A 22,825-nucleotide genomic window follows, 5' to 3' on the forward strand; every position below is an offset into this window, starting at 1 on the left:
AGGTTGTCGTCTGGCTGCCCGTAATTTTAATGTTGCATTTCTTGCAACGCACTGTTCGTCTTTTGCCATCTTGTTAAAGCCGAAAGCGATGACCCTCGGTACCCCTCCGGCTGACTGTTGATATCTGATCTTAGTGGGCGTGGTGTGCGTAAGGTACGAGAGGGCATGGCGAATGATAGTGTCGTGATTCAGTCATGACAACACCATTCTCAGCCTGCGCTCCAGCTGGGTCGACTTTATTTTTTTAAATAATTTATATATTTTATATTCAAACTGAAAACATGATGTGATTAACACTCAAGTCATTCAAGTCATCATGTCTCAAGTCAAGTCAAGTCCCGAGTCTTTAACTTCCAAGTCCGAGTCAAGTCTCAAGTATTTTAATTTTTGTCAAGTCAAGTCACAAGTCACAAAAATAGCGACTCGAGTCGACTCGAGTCCAAGTCACCAAGTCACAAGTCCCCATGTCTGGTGTAATCTCAAAAAATAATTTACCAATAAGCAAAAAAAGGTTTCCACTCTAAAAATACTTTATTTGTAACAAACAGGAGATAAAGAATTTATAAACGTGTGGCGAGTCGTTTCAGCACTTGGACAGCGCCATGAGTGCTTTAAAAAGCAATACTTAAAAACAGTTCTCATTTCATCATATCTACAGATAAAAAGTCATCATATACAAAAAATCCGCGGGTTAACATAAAATAACCATAAAAAATATATGCAATATTTGCATTTGTTTAAAGCAAAACATTCAATTACTTACCAGGCTATATAATCAATCCTTATATGTTCAAGACACTCAATAATAATCGTTAACATTTTAGTCCTTTTGATTTGTCATATTTTAAAATGTTTATGTGCTGCTGCGCATCCATGTGATAAGCAAATGCACGTTGTCTTCCCGTTTATAGGCGCATAGTACTAACTAGCTCATTAAATAACAAAAACAATATTGAGCCATTGACTTTAGACTTTAGACCAGGCTTTTGTTGGTCAATGGCGTAGTCTATTTTAGTTGTCTCAAAATAGCAATTTGCCAACAATGCGCCTGAACACACCTCGTTTTCAGACCAGAACGCCCATTTTCGCAAAATTGAGCGCAAATGCATTTGCTATTTAAACAACGTGGCATGATAAATGGTTGAAAATATCAAAAGACACTTGCGTCGCGCATTGCGCTGCATTGTGCCGGGTGTATGATAGAGCTCCCTGTCTACCACCACTTTAATAATACCCTGCCCCTAGCCCCGCCCCTAAACCAAATTTTACTGGGGCAAAAACAGATGTACAAATTCATACGAATTAGCCACCTCATAAAATAGGTTTCTAATTGCAATAAGATTGTATTGACTTTGTGCAGCTGCTGGTTATTTATAGATGGATCAGTTAAAAACTAAACATGACACCACAGTAAACACCAGAATTATGTATGAGGATCAGAGTACAACAGATCTCAATGCTCAAATTTAAGCACTAAAACGTTTACCCTTCAGGCGAAAAAATTAAAATTCATTAAAAGGGTAAAGTATTTTGCAAACTTTCCAGAAAAATATCCAGGGGCTGGCACTTTAATACTGTAAAACATAGGCTACTGTTATATCATAATGAAATTCATATCCTAATAGTTTCTCTGATCATCCTCTGATCCCTTAAGAATGCGGAAAAGTTTTTAAGAAAGAAACACACATACACATATAGACATACAGTATGCATTATGGATGCGTTCAAACCCGACTCACTGAGCTATGAAACGAGGCCACGCTAATCTCGCATTAAATGTTTGTGCTTCCATAAATACAGAGCCTTTTCGCTTATTTGGTTTTTCCTCTTAGCATATGGCCCATTACCATAATGACACATCACTGGTACCTTGATAAACATTTTAGCTGTGAAATCTCCGGAGCCGCATCGGTGGAACTTGATCCTAGCCTAATAAGCTATCTGAACTCTACCTGGGATTCAGCTGGTTTAGTTGAGCTTAATTAGACCTCAGTGAGCTCGATAACTAGATTTCATTGAGCTTTCACTGATTTAATGAGATTCTGTTGGGCTTGCTAACAGGTGTCCCATGCGTTTACCCCGTGAACCTCTAGGAATACTCGGTGGAAGTCGGCAATAACCCTGCAGGTCTATTTCAGCCTAATGAGATTCTTAAGCAAAGGAGTCGCTTTAAATGTGTGTGATGAACTCCATGTTGCCTAATTCGGATAAGAACCCTGGGGTCTTAAGAAAAGCGCCTCTGAGCATTGTAAAGAGATATTCGTGTTCTCAGAGATCAAAAATTGTCGAAGAATTAGTACATCTGTCTTTTTGTACCTGCATGGTTTCTGGTGAGTTTAGGAGAGGGCAGATTATATAAGAGTATTTTTAACACTCTCTATTGAGCACTTTCAATAGACTAATATGCGATAAACCGTTGAATCAACAGTTGCATCATATCAATATGACTTGCGAGCACAAACAATAATCCCAGAGAAGCCTCTAATCATATTCAGTTTCATGCCAAGTGAAAAGATCAAAATTCACTGTGTTCCATTTCCATACTGATGAACTTCAAAGGTAGAAGATGAAAAACCAACATTAACTTGCTGCAATGTCAGACGCATTCTCTCTCCATCTCTCTCCTCATTCCCATCTCACCCTGTTGCCACGGCAGCATAATCTGGCAATGAGAGAAAAGGATGGATAGAGCAAATGTCATCTGACTCATTTAATGTTGGTGTCAATATGTGTGTGAGCGTGCGTATGATAGAGAACGCAGGAGAGAAAAATGACTGTCACAAAGTATCACAGAACCCATCGGTTGATCTGCGTCTTAACTTTATCATAAACGAATAGTACAGTACGTGGCCTTTTCTGTAAGGCCTAACATCTAATAAAAAGTTATTAAATGAATATTGCTAGTGTTTCTATGTGTAATCCATTAAAACACACAGCGGCAGTATACCACCCTGACATACACACACTGGCAGGAATGTCACACGCTTTTAACTTTTTTAAAGGAGCAGTAGAATGTAAAACTCTATTACCACAGACATAGATGAATAATACGAGTTCTGTACATGGTTATGACATATTATAAGTCTCCTTCTTATTTAAACATTGTGCATGCAAAAGACCGCTGAAAAACAAGCCAATCTCAACATAACACTGACTGTCATAATGTACGCACATTAAAATTAAATTACACATTAAATTAATTACAATGTTCTTATAATGCTTAAACAACGTGATGACTGCTTAATTAGCACTATATGCTAGTTAATGCTATATGCTAACATTTAGGCTGAAGTTCTACTATTGCAGTTTCATACTGAAAAAACACAAACTTACCACTCAGAAACATCCATTTCCAATCTCCGAATAATTGATTGATCCTCAAAATCTGTATCTTTTTCTTATACAGGCTTAAACATAAGGTCTGTATTCACACAGAGCTACTGAAATGAGCTGCTCTGAGTAACAGCCAATCAGAGGGGAACCAACATTATTATTCATGACTCTTTTAAATAAGGTAATATTTGATCATTTAATTCTGTGGAGAAATCCTAGGGTTTTGAATAGACCAAAACCATTTCTGGATCATTTTTGTACATAATAAAGTCACATACCTTCTATGTAGATATCAGAAAACAATGTAACATTTTGTATAAATGCATTCTTCGGCAGCTTTTAGGGGCCGATCACACCAAATGCGTTTATGGCAGTTGACAGGCGCCTTTTTTGAATGATATTATATGGGCAGTGAGCGTATGCGCGCCGAACGCCTTGCGTTTTTTGCCACCTGTCACAGCACTTTTTTTTGAAGGAGTACTGAGAGCAGAAAAGTGCCAGGCGTCATTCACGTCTTTCCAATGTCCAATCAAATGAGGGGAAAAGCGGGTCTTCTGTTGTAGTGACGGAAGTTTACAGTTGTTTGAAAAAAAAATGGATTGGAGTCACTCAGTGTCTCACTGTCTCCTCTCATCCTCAAACAAGGTCAGAGCAAGCGTCCTCTTTTTAAAGTTTCTGCTAATATGACAGTTAACAGCAAAAGAGCGCTCATGCTTCATTGTTTGATTGACAGGACAGCTGCATCAGTGGGGGCCTAGCAATATAAAAAGTCACACAGCTCTTTTTTAAATTGGCCCCTAGGGGGGGACCACTCACAGTTCTGGATAACTTGGTGCCCTTGGTGAAATAAGGCAACCCAGTACTATCTAATGGCAATTTGTAAGTATTTTATGGTGGCTTATTTGTATTAATTCATACAACCACATTTGTAATTTTTTTGCGATTTGCCTTGACCCCTGTGACATTGGGGTTAGGGAGGATTTCATTCTTGTTTTTTAATGATAATCTTACTTTTTCTAAATATTAACTTTGTACGAATTCATACGAATTAGCCATCTATGTACGAATTATCGTGAGATCAAGTTGGGCAAGAAGAGAAGAAAGCACATTTTAACTGCTTAGATTGTTACATTTAAAAGATTGGGTATCAACCCAGCGTTGATTAAATTAACTTTATATTACACTTTATGGGTCAGTGACAAAAAATGGTTTGGCAAGATATGAAATTCAAAAATCTTTTAAAAAATAGTTTTAAAAACACGCATTAGGTTTATATCAATGCAAATGGTGTATTTATGTTAATTTTATGCAATAAAAAATTACATTTGCACCATTTTTATGAAAGTTAAGACTGAATGAACCTCAAAACTTCAAATGGTGTAACCACCAATTGCGGCAAAGAATGAGAAATATTAAATATTTTATCCACCTTGATGGCATGTAAGCGTAATCATAAAAAAAATAATGATTTTTTTTGTTATTTCTAAATGTAAATTTTAATGCGTTTTTGTAATATTTGTCCTGACATATGCTGAAAACAGCTCTGTTTTCTAAATAATCTTTGACAAATGATGTAAAAATGTATGTAAAAAAAGAATATATTTATGTTTTCTTTTAAAAAAAATACTAGTTACACCAACTGGTTACACCACATTGACATTTTTGCAATTATCCCCCAAATATTCTTTCAAAATGAAATAAAACCAGAAATTGTAGACTTGGTCCTCAAAAAAGAAAATGTATGCAAGTAATCTGCAAATTGATTTTTAAATTTGAACCCTTTTACATTTAATTGAACCATACAGACTTTAACCCTTATATTTAACCCAGCCTTTTTTTTTATTGGGACTCAAGTATATTTTTTGAGCAAAATTGCATCTCAGTTTCAGAGCCAGTTATTTTAATACGAAATAAGCTTGTATGGAAATTTCCAGCTGTGATATTTTGTTTCTGCAAGTCAATTTGACTTACTAAAATGATTTCTGGCATGGCATTTTAAACAGTGGTCCAGCTTAATTCTCAAAATTTCTAATTAATTATTTATTAAGTTGCATTTAACCTTCACTTGGCTCAAAAATATGAGGGGGCTCTTCACATCCTGGCGTCTCTTTATTTTGGATTGTAGTGTCGTGTGCATATTTGCTCAAGCAATCTACGAATCCACAGTCTTAAAAGGGGTTTTGTGTTCCATACTCCACATGTGTTTACCACAGCCTGCACCTTACATGCCAAAGCAAACTCTCGAATCTCAAAGTGTCATGGCTCCAGAGAGCATCCACAGACGTCATGCTTCAGGAATCATCATGTTTGTTTACTTAGCCAAAGGAATGGTGCAAAAGCCGTAGAGCAGAAATGCTCTCATTTAAATCTTTTGGCACAGCAGGGTAAGTTAAATCATTCATCTGACACAAAGAACAAGATTTCACTCTGACATAAGCCTTTCATCTTCATATCGCATATCTACACACCAAGTCGAAGTGTTAAAGAATATCAAAAATTTAGCAGCGACTGACCACACCTGCCAGTCTTTTTAAATCCTGCCAAGACGTCGATGTCTGTTAATGGCAGTCACATCAGGTTTCTCTGAGACTAAACTGCATGGTGGTGTTGTGTGAGTGGGCTGAAAATGAATTGCTTTCTGCTACGGGGTAACACTGAATCTTCTGACCAGAGGTTTAAGGCCTGCGTGATCTCTCGCTCATCTGTGCACCATTCGTGTATGCCGGAGACGAATGTGGATTTGGCGCAGATGTTTGTGTTGCACCCTGGGGCTGTCCTCGTCAATATCTGAGAACACATCTGCCAAAAAGACAGCTAGTTAAAATGCCCCTCTTCAAAAGCTTTGAATGTGTGTGTGTGTGAGAAAGAGAGAGAGGTCTGTGGAAATGCTAAGAGACATGTAGGATCAGAAGCAAGAAAAGGAAGGATTGACTGTCAAGCTGGTGGATTTTCTTTTTGTGAAAGCAAGCTTGTGCATGTGTGTTAAAGTCAGAGTGGGATAGGGACCAAGTAAGAGGCTCAGAGGATAGCAGCACTAAAAGATTTTCAATGTAAAGCTGACTGAATCAGAAAAAAAGATGGACAGAAGTGACGACTGGTTTAAATGATGGGAGCAGACTCCACATGCTGATGTGTGTGTGTGTGTTTGCGGTTTAGTTTAGACCTCTAATAGAAAGGATTTTTATTAAGCTCTTGCGGTGTTGGCATGCAGAGTGCCAGGAGGGATGCATGACGGGCGCCTTTTTCTGCCTCCGTCCTGGAATCTTTCCATGCTGGTTACCGGCACAAAGTGGGAACGGAAAGATAAGAAAGTGAAAGGTTTGCCCGGTGCTCCCTCTTCATTCTAGAGAAGCCTGCTGTCTTAATCTCAATGCGTCTGGCAATGCTCGCATCCAACATTCTCATTTCACAATCCAAATCAATTAAGGAGAATGAATCAGTATGCTATTATTATAACTGTCAGATTCACTTCGTACTTACAAAGATGAAAAAGTAACAAATGAAGCTGTGTCTGCTATCTACCCCTCCCTTCCCCTGAGGGGACTTCAAGCATATTTTGTCTCTCTCTCATTTCCCTCGCTTTTCTCTTTCAGTCTTGTTTTTCTCTCAGTCTTTTCCCTCAATTATTTTATTTTTACAGTTTACTTGCACACTGGCAAGTTTTCCTTTATTCACACAAGCTTGAATGCAAAACAGCGGGGTGTTTATCTACTTCAGATTTGCAGTCATTAGTATTTAAAAACGGATGAATTTTTTAATAATTATAGCTGGCGAACAACAGCACTTTTAATATCACACTATATACAGTGATTACTTGTACATTTAATATTTTTAAGTCTGATCATGAGTGTAGTACCATACTATGCCATAAACTGTCCATCAATAATGATTTTAAAGGAGACCCATTGTGGCATTTTTACAAGATACTCAGAATGCGTCTGTGAAGTTTCAGCTCAAAATACCCCACAGATCATTTATTATAGCATATACAAAATGGCCCTATTTGGGTGGGAGCAAAAACGTGCTGTTTTAAATTTTTGTACCTTTAAATGCAAATGAGCTATAGCTCCTCACTTCCTTACAAACAAACAGTGAGCGCTTTCAGTTAAAATGGATCTGAGTAATACAGTAGTATCTAGTGGACGGAGTACAACTCGCTTAGGGTGGAAACAATGGTAATTGCAGGACTGTAAGTAGGCGGAGCTTGATCAATGTGACCTCACATTCCTTAAAGCAACACTAAAGAATTTTTGCTCTTTGCTTCCCCTACAGGTTGGAAGCAGAATTGTCCATTACCACTGTCGTAAATTATTTAGCCTACTGCAGCAAAGCTGGCTCTGATTGGATTGTATGCCTTAAAACAAGTTTTTGTAGTTTTCACTTGATCTACAGGACCGCGACCCGACGCTTGGAAACTTCTTTAATGCGGTTTTGGCCGATAGAGGGCTACAAAGCGAATGTGAAAGTGTCGTTCACCCTGTTTCGAGTGGATGAACCACTGAAACTTTTTTGGAAACTGTTTAATTGTTTATTTGAATTGTTTAAAATGGTCCGCAAATGTGCCTTTTTATATATGTAACACGTGACCTTTCTACGTCACTACGCAAGTACGTGAGGTCGCACTGGCACATCACAGGACTGGAGATAGACGAGTTGTGGTTTAAAAGTGCATATTTTTAATTTTTCTTGTCAAAAATGACAATCGTTTCGCTAGATAAGACGCTTATGCCTCGTTTGGGATCGTTTAGAGTCCTTTGAAAAAAACTGTTAAGTGTTGAGTTAGTGTTGGTGTCCATAAAAGTCCATTAAAATGAGAAAAATCTTGGAATGTTTTCCTCAAAAAACATAATTTCTTCTCGACTGAACAAAGAAAGACATCAACATTTTGGATGACATGGTGGTGAGTAAATTATCTGTTTTTTTAAGGAAATTGACTAATCCTTTAATACAATGTGGGAGCAAAAATAAAAACATTTAGCTTTAAAAAAAAAATTAAGTTAATTTTACACCACCAGTCACAAGGGTCTTTTTTTATTGCCATTGATGTATAGTTTGTTAAGATAGAACAATATTTGATCGAGATACAACTATTTAAAAATCCGAGGGTGCAAAAAATCAAAGGTTGGGAAAATGGCTTTGAAAGTTGTCCTAATGAACTCATTAGCAACTGCATCCACTCACAAAAATAAAGGTTTGAAATAATTATGGTAGGAAATTTATATCAAAATATCTTCATGGAACATGATCTTTAATTAATATCCTAATTATGTTTGGCATTAAAGGAACATTTTTAATTATACCCGTACTACTGTACTTAAGACCAGGGTCACATATTTTCATTTTATTTTACTTTAACTACAAACAATAAGTCAAACCATAATTGGCGGACCGCCACATGCCACCTTCTCGTTGAAGACCCCTGCTTTAGGTCACACATGCAAACAGATTTCTGTTTACTTTCTTTCTCACATTTCCTCACCCTGCTGACACATTCAAACAGACTGAGAAGAGGGTGAACAAAGAAAGGAGGAGAAGTATATCCATCCTTTCCTCCCTAGGGTAAAATAAATCTTGTAAGCTGTTTAAAGGTCAGAGTTCACTAAGATTGTATCTTGTCGTGCGTGAGAGAGAGACTGTAACATCATAGGTATCAGGTGTTGTGAGCAAGATTTCCCCAGTGAGATGAGCGTAACATGGTCATGACCTGCGTCAGCAAATCCGATTCATGATTATGCATTTGCAGACAGCTTTTCGGTCCATTATAACACCAACTGTGTGTGTGTGTGTGTGTGTGTGTGTGTGTGTGTGTGTGTGTGTGTGTGTGTGTGTGTGTGTGTGTGTACGGAGGCTACATCTCTGTGTTTCTGGCAATAAAACTGAAATAGTGATGTGTTTTGCAGTACATTTTCTAAAGGGTGAAAGTGTAATCATGCACATCATATAGAATTGAGTGTGTGTGCCAATAAATCAATTCTTCTGTTCCTGTAGGGGGTGCTATAGGCAGCAGAAGGCATCTCCATGAGGAGCGGTAGAAGATGCCGGAACTGCCAGCACTCCTGCTGTCGATTTACTTCCGTTTCCTGTTAGTAACCGTGGTTACCATGCCGCCCTCATCACTAAGCCAGACCTCTGTTCTGTCATCCGTGCGGATGGGTAAGTGCCACACAGTCACATATTGTTGGATGTGGTGGATAGTTTTTTCAGATGAGTGATTTTATAGGATACTTAAAAAGATTTAAAAGGCAATTCATGTATAATACTCTGTTTCTGTATCTTTTTCTCTGCTCTGTTAGCGGCAATCCTGGATGACAGCTCTGTCTGTGGGCGTGGGGAGCGTTTAGCTTTAGCGTTAGCACGTGAGAACATCAACAGTGTGATGGAGGGCCCAGCACGTGCCCGTGTGGAGGTCGACATCTTTGAACTCCAAAAAGATTCTCAGTATGAGACAACAGATACTAGTAAGTCCTACTTGTAAAATGAGATGCATACATGCCACTACATCTCTGTTCGCAAGCACTTGGGGTCCTTAACAAATTCCATGGGGGGCCTCAAAAAACGTAAAATTATGAAAAATAAGACATAACAAGCATTGAAATAAACTTAAAAAACTCAAAATCAAGATATTTCTTAGTGTTTGGTTATTTTTATTATGAATATACATATTTCGTTATGTCATGGAGCCTTCAGATATTATTGCAGAGTATAGGGAACCTTAAAGTCAAAAAGGTTAAGAATTACTGCTGTATACTGTACACATTAGATACTTAAAAAAATAAGGAAATGCAGTGTATTGAGTAAACTTAATAAAGTGGACTTCAATGCACTAATGTTTCTTTGTAGTGTGTCAGATTCTTCCGAAGGGTGTGGTCTCTGTGATTGGCCCCGCCTCCAGCCCTGCCTCTGGTTCCATAGTTAGTCACATTTGTGGGGAAAAAGAGGTATGTCTAACTTAATATTCTGGTAATAATTTGTTATATGTTTGGGTTTGTGATAATGCAGCAACAATAATAAATGTTTTCCCTTTTGCATTTTTTAAATACTTTTTCAGATCCCGCATATTAAAATTGGTCCAGAGGAAACTCCACGGCTTCCTTACCTGCGATTTGCATCTGTGACTCTGTATCCTAGCAACGAGGATCTAAGCCTTGCCATTGGAGCCATCCTACGCTCCTTTAGCTACCCATCGGCTAGTCTGGTCTGTGCTAAGGCCGAATGTGAGTATAAGATGCTCTATCCTTCAGTTGGTCCGTATGAGTTCTTAATTCTGTTGAACACCGAAGAAGATATTTTGATAAATGACGGTAAGCACACAGCTGACAGTACCCACTAACTTCCATAGTATTTGTTTTTCCCACTGTGAAGTCAATGAGTACCGTCAACTGTGTGGTTACAAGCATTTATCAAAATATCTCATCCAATTCCCATCACAGCTCAGTGGTTAAGCATTATGTTGGCAGCACAAAAGGTCATGGGTTTGAACCCAGGGAACACATAGATAAAAATATACCTTGAAATGCACTGTTAGTCGCTTTGGATAAAAGTGTTGCCAAATGCATAAATGTACATGTAATGCTGCACTGTAAAAAATGACTTTCTTACGTATTTTTGTCTTATTTTAATTACAAATATCTAACAATTCTAAAATAAAAATGCATTTTCTTGATGAGCCAAATGACCTTAGACAAAAATATCCAATTTAAGTGAATTTGTGCCTAAAACAAGCAAAAAATCTGTCAGTTGGGTAATTAAGTGTTTAAGAAAAATGTTTTCTTATACAATTGCCAGATTTTTTTGCTGGTTTTATGCACAAATTCACTTTAATTTGAGATTTTTTTGTCTAAAAACTAGACTTATTTTCTTAGGTTATTTTGCTCATCAAAAAAATGCATCTTAATAATTTTGAAATATTTGTACTTAAAACAAGACACAAATACTAAATAAGAAAGTCATTTTTGCACTGTGTATCATTGGTTCAATGACAAATATAGCTATTTGTCCAAAGGTGAATGAATATAATTTTTTTTCAAATAGTTTTTTGTAAAATTTAGTTTCTAACGTGTCAGAATAAATACCACTAAATGCAGTAAATCTGCCTCATTTTTTCCGGTGTGATTTTTAAAGACTTGCCTGTAGTGGCAAATACACCATTACAGATGTGGCCTTTAAAAACGCGCGTTTTCTCCCGCGGCATTCGCCAAATCGTCTCGCGGAGTCACGCAGAATTCTGCAAGTGTTTTCGGGGGGGCTACTTTCCCTTTTCCCTTAATGTGTTTCGCTTCACAGAAAATCCACCAGGTGGCGCATAAAAAACTACATTTTTATATGCGTTGGCATTGCGGTTGTTTCCAGAAGTTAATAAGGGCATTGCTGAATATTTAATATTTCTATTAAAACAGCAAAGTGACGTCAACCCCTTCTTGCCAGCATAACAGCGCATACATTTATTAAGATGACTGTACGTGCAATGGGCATTTATACTAAGTGCAACAAAGAATTTAGTGTGAGCCTAATACCCTTAACTCTATTTACAATGAATATCTTAATTATTTGTGTTGTCGAATTTTGACACCGTTTCATTGTTTGTTTATAATATTAATAATTATGTCCGTTTTTCTAAAAGTATTACTATTTTAAAGAGATTCATGTGGTATAAAAATACATGTTTTAAAGTTAAAAATGTTGTAAAAATATATTAGTATTATTGTTCTTAATATATTAAGAACAATAATATGACACATGTATATTGCGCTAAAATGCTATACATATGGAAAGAGGAATTCTTCTCAACCACCACCAATAAAGTTAAAAAAATATTCTTTAGAAAAATAGCGTTTAAACCCACGCAGAGCGAACAAGAAAACATGGGCCTATGCTTACATACTGTACAGTGGGCATATGATATCTTTATTTAGTTTTACATATTTAAAACTTTAATAATACCTTTCTTGCGCATATAGGCAGTCAGTGTTATGATTTTTTTTTATCCTTTCAGCCGTTATTCATAACAATAAACAGATTTCCTTATTGAAAGAAAAACGTAGAAAATGTTATTATGGGTATAGTTGATGCAAATAAAGTGTGCAGTATACAAAAAATGCAAACAAATTATTTCTAAAAGTGGCAAGATTTTAAAAAGATAAAGGTGGTATAAAGAAAGACATGAGAAAAGTAGAGGTATGCAAAAGAGCACAGTTTAGTTATTGTTAATTAAAGCGGTTTTATACACCTTTGTTTGAATTGACAAGCATTTTATTCGCCACTTTCAACACATTTTGTGATTCATTTACTGATTTATTACAGAAAATTGTTGTCAGAAGCAAAGCTATTGTACAAAGCATCTTTATATGTATGTTTTAAAGTTAAAAATGTTGTAAAAAATATATTAGTATTCTTTAATTTAAGAATAACAATATGATACATTTATATTGCGCTAAAATGCAATATACATTATTCTGCAAGCAATATAAATTATTCTCAACCACCACCAATAAAGTGTAAACATTATTCTTTAGAAAAAAAACGGCGTTTAAACCCGTGTTGCGTGGAGCGAACAAGAAAACATATGCTTACATGCTTATTCGGCATATGATATCTTTTTTATTTAGTTTTACAGTTTTAAAAGTGGCAAAAAAGTTCTTAAAATCTAATGAATACTGGTTTTGTAAAATGTATATAACTGCAGATGCGTGCGTGGGATCCGGGCAGGTATCATTTTCCTCCAGACCTTGACGCATGGTCGCGGGAAGGCGAGAAATATATTTTTTTTAGGTTAAAATATTTTGCACAATTGATATATTACTTATGAATATTTTAGGAAATTATTTTTGACACACGTAGGTTATTACGTGTATTTTGGATTTTAATTTCATTACTGTGCCTATCCGTGGCCTCATCCGAGCGCACTTTCTCCGCCTTGCATCTTTTGAAGACATTGGTATGCAGCACCATGACCCAGAAAAGACTCACACACCTTTCCCTGATGCATGCCCACACAGAAATACTGAACTCCCTGGATATTTGTCCTCTAGCTCATGAGAGACTTTGGAATCTCTATACAACCGGCGCAATTCGCGAGGCGAGTTTTTTCTGTTCGAGTAAAGAGCGCGTTGATAATATGCGTATTAACGGAATGACAACGCGGGTTTGTTTATTACATGGATGCGCAGCAGCACAAAAACGCTTTTTAATATGAAAAATTAAAGGATTAAAATGTAACAGATTATTATTGAGTCTCTTGGACATAAATGATGACCAATTATGAGACGTTAGAAGGCGCAAAGAGCTGCTTCATCTGTAGCTAAGTAAATAAATGCTTTGCTTTAAACAAATGCATCTACTTTTAAATGTTTTTTTTTAAATGCTACCCAACGGATTTATTGTATATAATGACTCTGCACCTGTAGATATGGTGAGATGAGAAAACATTTTAAGTAATGCTTTTAAAAAAAACATTTCGCTGTCCAAGTGCTGAAATGGCTCTCCACACGTTTGTAAATTCTTTATCTTTTGTTTGTAACAAATAAAGTATTTTTACAGTACAAACCTTATATAAAGCCTATTCTAAAAATGTAATTATACACCATGTTTTTCTTATTAAAAGTATACAATATCAGAACTAAACCCATTATTATTTTTGTTCAAATTATGAATTATTTATATGTTTAAAAAAGACAGTAATAGTACTATTTAGTAAAAAAAGATCTATATAAAAATATACTAGGTATGTTAATGTAAGAATATTTTACATCTGTTAATCGACGTGTGATCTTAACTTAAAAACGAAAGTAAAATATGTTCGTCCGCATGGACATTGAAAACTGTGAAGTTTAATTAATATTATATGTTGTTATAATATTATATGTTGTATGTAAATTGTAACGAAAGTAATTCCCCCTGGGATAAGTATTTTTGCTTCTGATTAATAGCGCATATTCATCTGAGAACTGATGATGTCTGTGTTTCAGACCCTGGCTGTGTGCCCTGAAGTGTATATGACAATAAAGTAGTAAATCTCAATGTATTTATTTTTAAAATGTATTTTAAATAGGCCTATAGGCTCATAGGTTTTTTGGTTAAAAAAATTCACAGCACCCCCTGTTCAAAATGACTTCCAGCGGCCCTGCCTTGACGCTTTGTGTGTTCGACTTTAAATGGTGCGGCGCTGACTGGTCGGCGTATGACATCAGAGTACCGCGAGAGCAAAGGTAAAGTCGGACCATTTGTAACATTTCGACTTGCTCTCGCGGTACTTTGATGTCTTAGTTGCCGAACTGTCTGCGCAGCGCCACATAGAAACGCCCTTTGACTCTTTAAGGCAAAGTACCAGCAACATGAGAAGTGGTGGCACGCAAAAGAAAGTGAAGGTACGCAGTACGCTAAAATATAAAGTGTCTGTACTGCGAGCACTGGTTTAGTTATTTACATCGTGTGTTGCTCTTTCACCATTGTGCACCCGCGCACTCGCTCTGTAGTTTGTAGCTCGCGCTCCGGCTTCGATAAACAATGCCCGTTTCTCAATACCAAGTAGGGGAGAGTGGGGCAAAGTGAGCCAGTGGGTAAGTTGACCCACCCCCTTTATCTAGGCAACCATACAGATTTGTAGCCGTGTGACCACAAATACAGGTAGCAACCATAATTTATATTTGGCTATGTTAAAGAGAAGGACAAATTAAAGAGTTATGATTAAAGTATGATTTAAAAAAAAAAAAAACAGTTTTTATCCTATCAAAGTAAAATGTATACATACCAGGTATAATGGCTGTTATGTCAAAGTAGATTTATCCAGGTCTAAATATTTATACCATACATATTGGTGATAGGCTAATGTATAAAACCATGTGAATGATTTAGCTAAAGATTAGCCTGAATTACTAAGCTAGGCAGTTTTCCAAAACGGTGGCTGTGGGGCAAAGTGAACCAGATGGGGTAAACTGAACCAGGGGTTCAACCCCACCATGAGGCACTGTAACCATTGAACATGTTTCATAACAAAAAGAGCCTAGGTTATATCAACATATGTCAAATTAAGTTACCTGATATCCACTTAATTTTATAAGTTATAAACATTCATTTAAAATAACATACAGCGTATGTATTAGGCCTATTTGCTTAAATAGCATTTTAACAAAGAAACTGCAAGGGTTGAAATTAAAACCCAACGCGCTGGTGAAAACTGGATAAACCGGTTTTCTTTTGATTCCCTGATGATGAGGTGATCGATTAGCATTGGGGGTTGGCAAAGAATTGGCAGACCTAGGGGTGGGTGGTTTTTAATTTCTTGACTCTGTGTCACTGGTAGCTGCTAAAACAAGCAGCTAAACCATGTACAATTAATTACATTTTGGAATTAACTTCCTTCATGTCTTTTTATTTATACACTGTAACAAATATTTTCTGAATTTTTAAGTAGTTAGCATTAAATATGTTTACAAACAATTGGTTTACAAACTCTGGGATGTTTGTGATTATCATCATTCAGAAAAGTGGTGCTTGTGTTTAGACTTGTGTTTTACGTGATTAAATCATGAAGATTACATTAGTTTCTTTTCAGTGTAGAACAGTTTGTAATCAAAATGCAAAAATATAGTATATTTATAATCGCTGAAACAAAGAGTGAATTAAAATTAAAAAAGTAATAAAGTTAAAGCTGCTGATAATTTTGTTTATATTTACTAGCCTTTTCTGAGTGAAAAATGTTTAGATTTTGTTAAGTAGCCTAAATCCTACTCCAATTTATTTCAGTGTGGGTTTCTCATTTTTATCAGCTTTCTTTTGCTTTTCAAAGGGCCGTCTACCTTTGCTACCGCCAGTGCTTTAATGTGGGCCGGTAGGCGCCAGTACTCAGTACCGCCACTTCCAAATATAGCTCTTGCGTACCACCACCTCTCCCTGCGCCCAGAACGTACTTCTAGCGTACCAGAACGCTCATTTGCACATCTGTTTAAATCAGAGGCTTAATTTAATCCTTTGGCTGCGCTGCCGCTTTTCAAAGCGCCCTTCACAATGCAAGCTACCTAATTCGTCCCACCGAGAGCAGAGACTACATTACCCATACACCTTTGAGTTTTACAAGTTAAAAGCGCATGCGTAGCTTTTGCTGCTGTCAATAGGCTTGTTCGACTTCATGCGGCGCCCCGAGAATCGACAGCCGGAAGACGTCACAGTATCGCGAGAGCGAGGCGAAATATGATTTCTTGAATCATTTTCGCGGTACTCTGACGTCATCCGGCTGTCGGTTCTTGTGGCGCCGCATGAAGTCGAACAAGCATAGTGTTAACAACGTGGTTTGGAGAGGTGTGTGAAACGCGCAACCATAGCTGCTCTGTTAAAATGAAAATACAATGAATACTTAATATGCCCTCCTGGTTTTAGACTCTGAGGAGTAAAAGAACAAGGCCAGAATCAGAGGACTCTCGCTGGCTGACATCCCACCAAGCCAGAATGATATCGCTGCAGGTACCCTTTTGTAGGTACTACGTGACAATCTCTGCTGTCGCGGCTGTCAGCTTGGTTCCCCTCGACGCAACTTCGGATTTCCTCAGACGATGTGCAGTGTAAACACATTATTGAAATTGTATTATACATACTTGCTAAACTACAAGTGAACAAAATTTCAATGAATTTGAACGACGTGCACAGGAGTTTTATCACCCGCAAAATGGAAAACAATGGGACAAAATAAAGTGATGACTTTCGAGTTTCAAATGGCCAATATTTTGTTATTCTTGAACCCATAGACATGGTCTTGGTGTCCAGAGAGTATCTTTGCCCGACAGCGACAATATGTTATTAAAAAATAAATTACATCATTATGGATAAATGAGTGCTTGCAGAATATACATATTTGAGAATGCTTATCAGTACTTTTTTGTTTCTTTAACTTTAAAGATGAATATTCTTCTTTAGAGATGGGCAATTTTCAGCAATAGCACATTATATTCAACATTTTGAGCTCATAAAAAAGATTTTTCGCTTATTTAAATGATTTTTTTTATGTTTTTATGCACGTTTAGTTTTGGTGCAATTTCATCAAAAGCTTATAATTAGGAAATACACACAACACGCTTAACGTATATTTTATATATCTTAAAAATGTTGTAAAAATTGCGTATTCTTATATAATAAGAATAACAATATGATACATTTATATTGCGCTCAAAATGATTTAGAAATGGAAAATGGAATTGTTCTCAACTGAGTGCTTGCAGAATATATAGGCTATATTTGAGAATGCTTGTCAGTACTTTTTTGTTTCTTCAACTTTAAAGATGAATATTCTCCTTTAGAGATGGGCAATTTTCAGCAATAGCACATTATATTCAACATTTTGAGCTCATAAAAAAGATTTTTCGCTTATTTAAATTGCTTTTTTATGTTTTTATGCACGTTTAGTTTTGGTGCAATTTCATCAAAAGCTTGTAATTAGGAAATTCACACAACATAACGTATATTTTCCATATGTTAAAAATGTTGTAAAAATTGCGTATTCTTATATAATAAGAATAAAAATATGATATATTTATATTGCGCTCAAAATGATTTAGAAATGGAAAAAGGAATTCTTCTCAACTACCACCAATAAAGTTTTAAAATTCTTCTTTAGAAAAACGGCATTTAAACCCACGTGCACCGAACAAGAAAACGTATGCTTACATACAGTCCGTGTATGATATATTTTTTATTTAGTTTTACATATTTTTATTTATATGCATTTAATAATAGTCTACCGTAAGGTCATAATGTACACACTGTTAAAAATGATTCAGTGGCTTTGTAAATATCTCTAAAATAAATGATTAAAGTAACTTAATAAAATCTCTTAATGCAGTTATGCGATTTTTTTAGTTGGAAAATAAATTACTTAAAATAGAACAGATATTTTGTGTAAAATGTACATATATTATTTGATGTATACGCCTTAATAATATAAGTATTACATTTACAGATTATTTTAGTCAATATATTTAAAAAGGTCAGAGTAATATATTTAAGTTTTTTAAACTGTAATAATTGCATATTTCAAATTATTATTATTTCTATTTGACATCAAAAATGTGTAAGTTTTACGCCTAACTTGAAGTATGAATTACTTATATTTTCACATTGATATTATTTGAGTAAATGTAGGCAAAAAATAAATTAATAATAAGTAGAAAAAATGTCAATTTTAAACAATCACATAGCCAACGGTTTTTAATCAGCAACAAAGAAACTGCACATTTTGCCGATGACAAACACCTCAGAAACTCCTCCAATTTATGAATATTTACACTCACAATATGATTTTATTTCCTTAGTACAAAAGTATAACATATTATACAAATTCTCAGTGAAATGTATTAAACACCAATGCATACTTTTTATCGTGTTTCATACCATGTAAAGGGAAACATGATAATATAAAAAGTAGCCTACTGTTCAGTAATGCAGAAAAGCGCACCGTACATGTTAAAGCTATTAAAACGTTCAGATGCAAAAATGAACTAAATGTAAAATTAGATAAACTAGTTAATGATATTGCGTAAATGCGCTCGGTCTCTTCAAAGGTCTTCGCGAATTATTTTGTTATTAGACTCGATTATCATACATCACGTCTCTTCTACTGTAAGTACACGGAAAAAATAAGACAAATGATGCGCGTTTGAGTCCGATTTTTATGAAGAATATGTGACTGTTTATGTAACTGGCAAAAGAAAACTTCGCCAACAAAATGTTTGCCAAAAAGCATGCATTTGTATGACATCAAAGTCTATCGCCTAAACATTGATAATCCGTGTCATGTTACTTCAATATCATACAGTATACGCTAAGCATGAAGTCGAGCACACACATTGTCGTCAGTATGGCCTACATGAAACACGCCTGCCCTCTACAGGTTTTTATATTTCCTGCGTCCCCCACCGAACTCCCCTTCTGCGGGATCTCGCAGAATTTCGGAAGTCTCCGCGGCATTCTGCTCTCAGAAACGCGCATTTTTAAAGGCCACATCTGTATGCATAATTTACTATGATTACTCTAGTAAGTACATGTATAACAAAGACAATAAAATAACATGTTACCAATTATTCTTTAGTTTGTATACATGTCTTTAGAGATAGACTAGTTTCAACTCATCATTAAAATTCATGTCTCCTGAACTCTCAAGTGCCCATTTACGCTTCATATCACAACAAACTCTCAAGTGTGATATTAATGCTGAACCACTGTCAGATTGTTAGAATATGTATTCAAGGCCAATGAGCTAGACTGTATTACAAAAAAATCACAAGAATGCAAATGATACCGCAGTGCTTCTTTACTGCAAGCACTAACAATTACTCTGCTCTGTACACTGTAGTCTAATAGGTGGCTGTGCCAATAACATACTGCTGGGCAATTACGCAGCATAATGTTCACGTAATCTGAGAATAAATCTCTCCCCTGCTGTGCGTGTTAACGCGTGAGACTTCGCCGCGCATTCAGAGCCGGCGTGTGTTTGTGTGCCTGGACGTTTGTGCGTGCTAGAGAGGGCATCGCTACATACCGCTTAGCTCTGACCCAGTTGGCTGCACTATGGTTGCTATGACAGCGGAGTAGGTGCAACTTGCCACTCATCAAGCTCATTTAAAATGGTGGCGAGAGAGAGAGAGAAAGAGAGAGAAGAGAGCTTGTTGCTGCTATAAAGCCTTCAGTTACATAGAAAGCGATTGTGCATGCATGTTTTCGCATTTCAGCTTGTGTATGAATCTCATTTATGAGGCACTTCACTGCTGACCTATTGTCTGTCAAACTAGACAAGCACAAATCAAACAAACACATTCAAACCCTGACATCTTCTCAAGCTGGTGAATTAAAGCACCAAAAACGAGCAATTTGGCAATATTTATCCATCTTCTTATCTGTGCTGTTAAATTTTCTTTAAAAGAGAAGTGAAATGTTATTTAATAATGGATGTTAACATTCAGTTCCTTGGGTTCCTGACAAGCTTCAAAAAGACTATGAAGCTATAAAAGCATCATAAATGGCCATAAAAGCAGTGTGCGTAACTCATGCACTGTATTTCTGCTTTGTGCGAAGAACAGACCGAAATTTACTGTTTCTTTCGTGCGAGAAACAGCTCAATAATGGCTAACAGCATATAGCTCGATAAATAATCTTTTTCTTTTTTCATATTGGGGCAAATTACTGTTTTAAAGGGAAGTGAGTACTAAGACAGGAACGCATTTATTGAGCTAAGATGAATGAAGTGAAAAGGAAAAACCGGCGAAAGTAAGAAATAAAAGGAAAATCAGTGAAAGAAACAGGCAGTGTGAGTTAGAGAATGAGAGCGTGGAGAGCATTGATTTCTCTTCTGCCTTAAGCTAATTAAAGTTTGGCACTGGCTTTACGGGCTCGGTCCGTGCATGCACGTTCCCTTGAGAGCACAGCTAGTTATTTACATTTTCACTGGCCATTGTGTTGCCACAGACTCTTTATTCAAAGCAGCGCTGCAAATGAACATGTTTAATAACAACTGCACACATACACAAAGCGTCTTAAGTACCATACTCTCTTTTCCCCTGAAGCCCTGGATGTACCTTATGTGCCTTTATCTTGTCCTGTTCCTGCACGCAGGTCTACTAAGACTCGAGGAGCTGATAAGGCGTTTTCTGATCTCTCGCGAGACGCTGTCAATCAGGATGCTGGACGATAACCTTGACCCCACGCCTTTACTGAAGGAGATTCGTGACGACAAAATCGCTACAATAATTATCGATGCTAACGCATCAATATCTTACCTTATACTAAAGAAGGTATGAAACACACATGTGTTCCTTTTGTTGAATGATGTTCTTCATTTCATTCTATTGTCATATTTTTCTTCGCTTCCACCTTATTCTCTGCAGATTTTGCTCTGTGGCCTGAGCCCCAGTGTGACTTATTATCCAAGTGTATTTCGGCTTTGTTCAATATACCAACCTGTGTTTAATTTATAGGCATCATAAATATCAGAATTTGCTCAAGGTCCATTTTGCAATGTTCTGCTTTACCATGCAGCTTTCCCTCAGACATTCAAACACAAATGCACTCAGTCCTTCTCATTGTCTCTTGTTTTTCTTTTTAGGCATCAGAGCTGGGAATGACATCAGCATTTTACAAGTACATTCTCACCACCATGGTAAGAGAAAGAGGAGGAGCTCTTGGCCTATTTTGCTGCAGATAAATGCATGCCCGGAGCCTGTATTAACAATTTATATTTATTACGCAAAACCCGCTCACACTTTATAACCCAACACCTACCCTCCACCCGTAGCTAACACTGTAGACACGATATTAAAAACATTAAACAAACCTTACATGTTAGTCACCAGTCTATCCTAACATAATCTAAAGTTTCTTAAAGGAATAGTCCCAAAAATTAAACACATGTAATCCTTTACTTTAAATTTCATATCTTCATTACTTTATAGATAATAAATAAGATAATTGAATAAATGAGTTTGGTGAGGGTGAACTGTTAATTTAAAGCTTACACAGACATTATTGTTTAGTAACTAAAGTAACCACAAGTGACCTAAAGTTTCAGTTACTTAAACCTTGCAAACATTACTGAAGCATTTACTGTATTAACTAGTTGTACCTAACACATCACTCAGCATTCAGTTTACATGCATGTCACTAATAATATAGAAACTTACAGTTAATTTTATACAATAACCATTGTTGGGCTAATACATTTTAGTTATTCATTTCAAAAGTAGTATTATTACTTTACTCATTACTCCCAGCCAACAGCAATTTGTTACACTACTATTTACATTGCATTTCCATTAAACCCCCCAAAATTGGTAATTGCCTCATTTTTATAGTCTTTGAATCCATGAAAAGTTACAGATTAATGAAGGTACAACTAGCTCAAGCTATTATTTTTAATCAAACAACTAGGGTAACCGCACAAGTTTCAGTTACTTAAACGTCACTAAAGCATTTATTAAATAGTTTTACTTAACACATCACTCAGCATCAGTGATGCGCGGGTCAATGTATAAACAACCTGCACCCGACAGATGTTTTCAACTAACCCACCCGCTGCAACCCAACTCGGGCCACAAAAAAATTACCCGACCCGCATTTTTTAAAAGTAGTAATTGTTTAAAATAGTTAAAGGCGGAGTGCACGATTTCTGAAAAACTAGGGGGACTATACATGTTATTTTTCCCGGACATGTCCTGTCCAGGATTTCGGTGCATCTTCCGGAAGTCATATTTGTTGACCGCATACGTCATAGAGGATTATTATTATTACAGAAAAGCAACCGTTACATTTTTAGGTAAGAATGAAACTACGATTGTATGTCTTATGTTTTTAACTGAATTGTGTATGCGGTCATCAAATACGACTTCCGGAAGATGCACCGAAATCTTGGACAGGACCCGTCTGGGAAGAATGGTTACCCTAGAAAAACGCTTTGGAAAAGGGAGTGAGGCCGAGTACCAAAACACACTTGCCAGCAGTAAGAGGCGTGTCTACTTAC

General features: G+C 36.4%; 1 protein-coding gene across 4 annotated transcripts in view; it reads left to right on the forward strand.

Moving 5' to 3' along the window:
• The window catches only part of grik5 (glutamate receptor, ionotropic, kainate 5), an 83,497-nt gene that overhangs the window by 50,469 nt on the left and 10,203 nt on the right, over positions 1-22,825 (forward strand). For all 4 annotated transcript variants that reach the window (XM_065261141.2, XM_065261139.2, XM_065261138.2 and 1 more), the window contains 6 exons: positions 9,322-9,486; positions 9,627-9,791; positions 10,174-10,271; positions 10,382-10,547; positions 20,926-21,104; positions 21,416-21,469. In XM_065261141.2, coding sequence (XP_065117213.1) covers positions 9,369-9,486; positions 9,627-9,791; positions 10,174-10,271; positions 10,382-10,547; positions 20,926-21,104; positions 21,416-21,469 — 780 coding nt within the window. In that variant the 5' untranslated portion in view covers positions 9,322-9,368. The remainder of the gene's footprint in view (positions 1-9,321; positions 9,487-9,626; positions 9,792-10,173; positions 10,272-10,381; positions 10,548-20,925; positions 21,105-21,415; positions 21,470-22,825) is intronic.

This window comes from Paramisgurnus dabryanus, chromosome 13 (assembly GCF_030506205.2).
Source record: "Paramisgurnus dabryanus chromosome 13, PD_genome_1.1, whole genome shotgun sequence".
Taxonomy (NCBI): Eukaryota; Metazoa; Chordata; class Actinopteri; order Cypriniformes; family Cobitidae; genus Paramisgurnus; species Paramisgurnus dabryanus.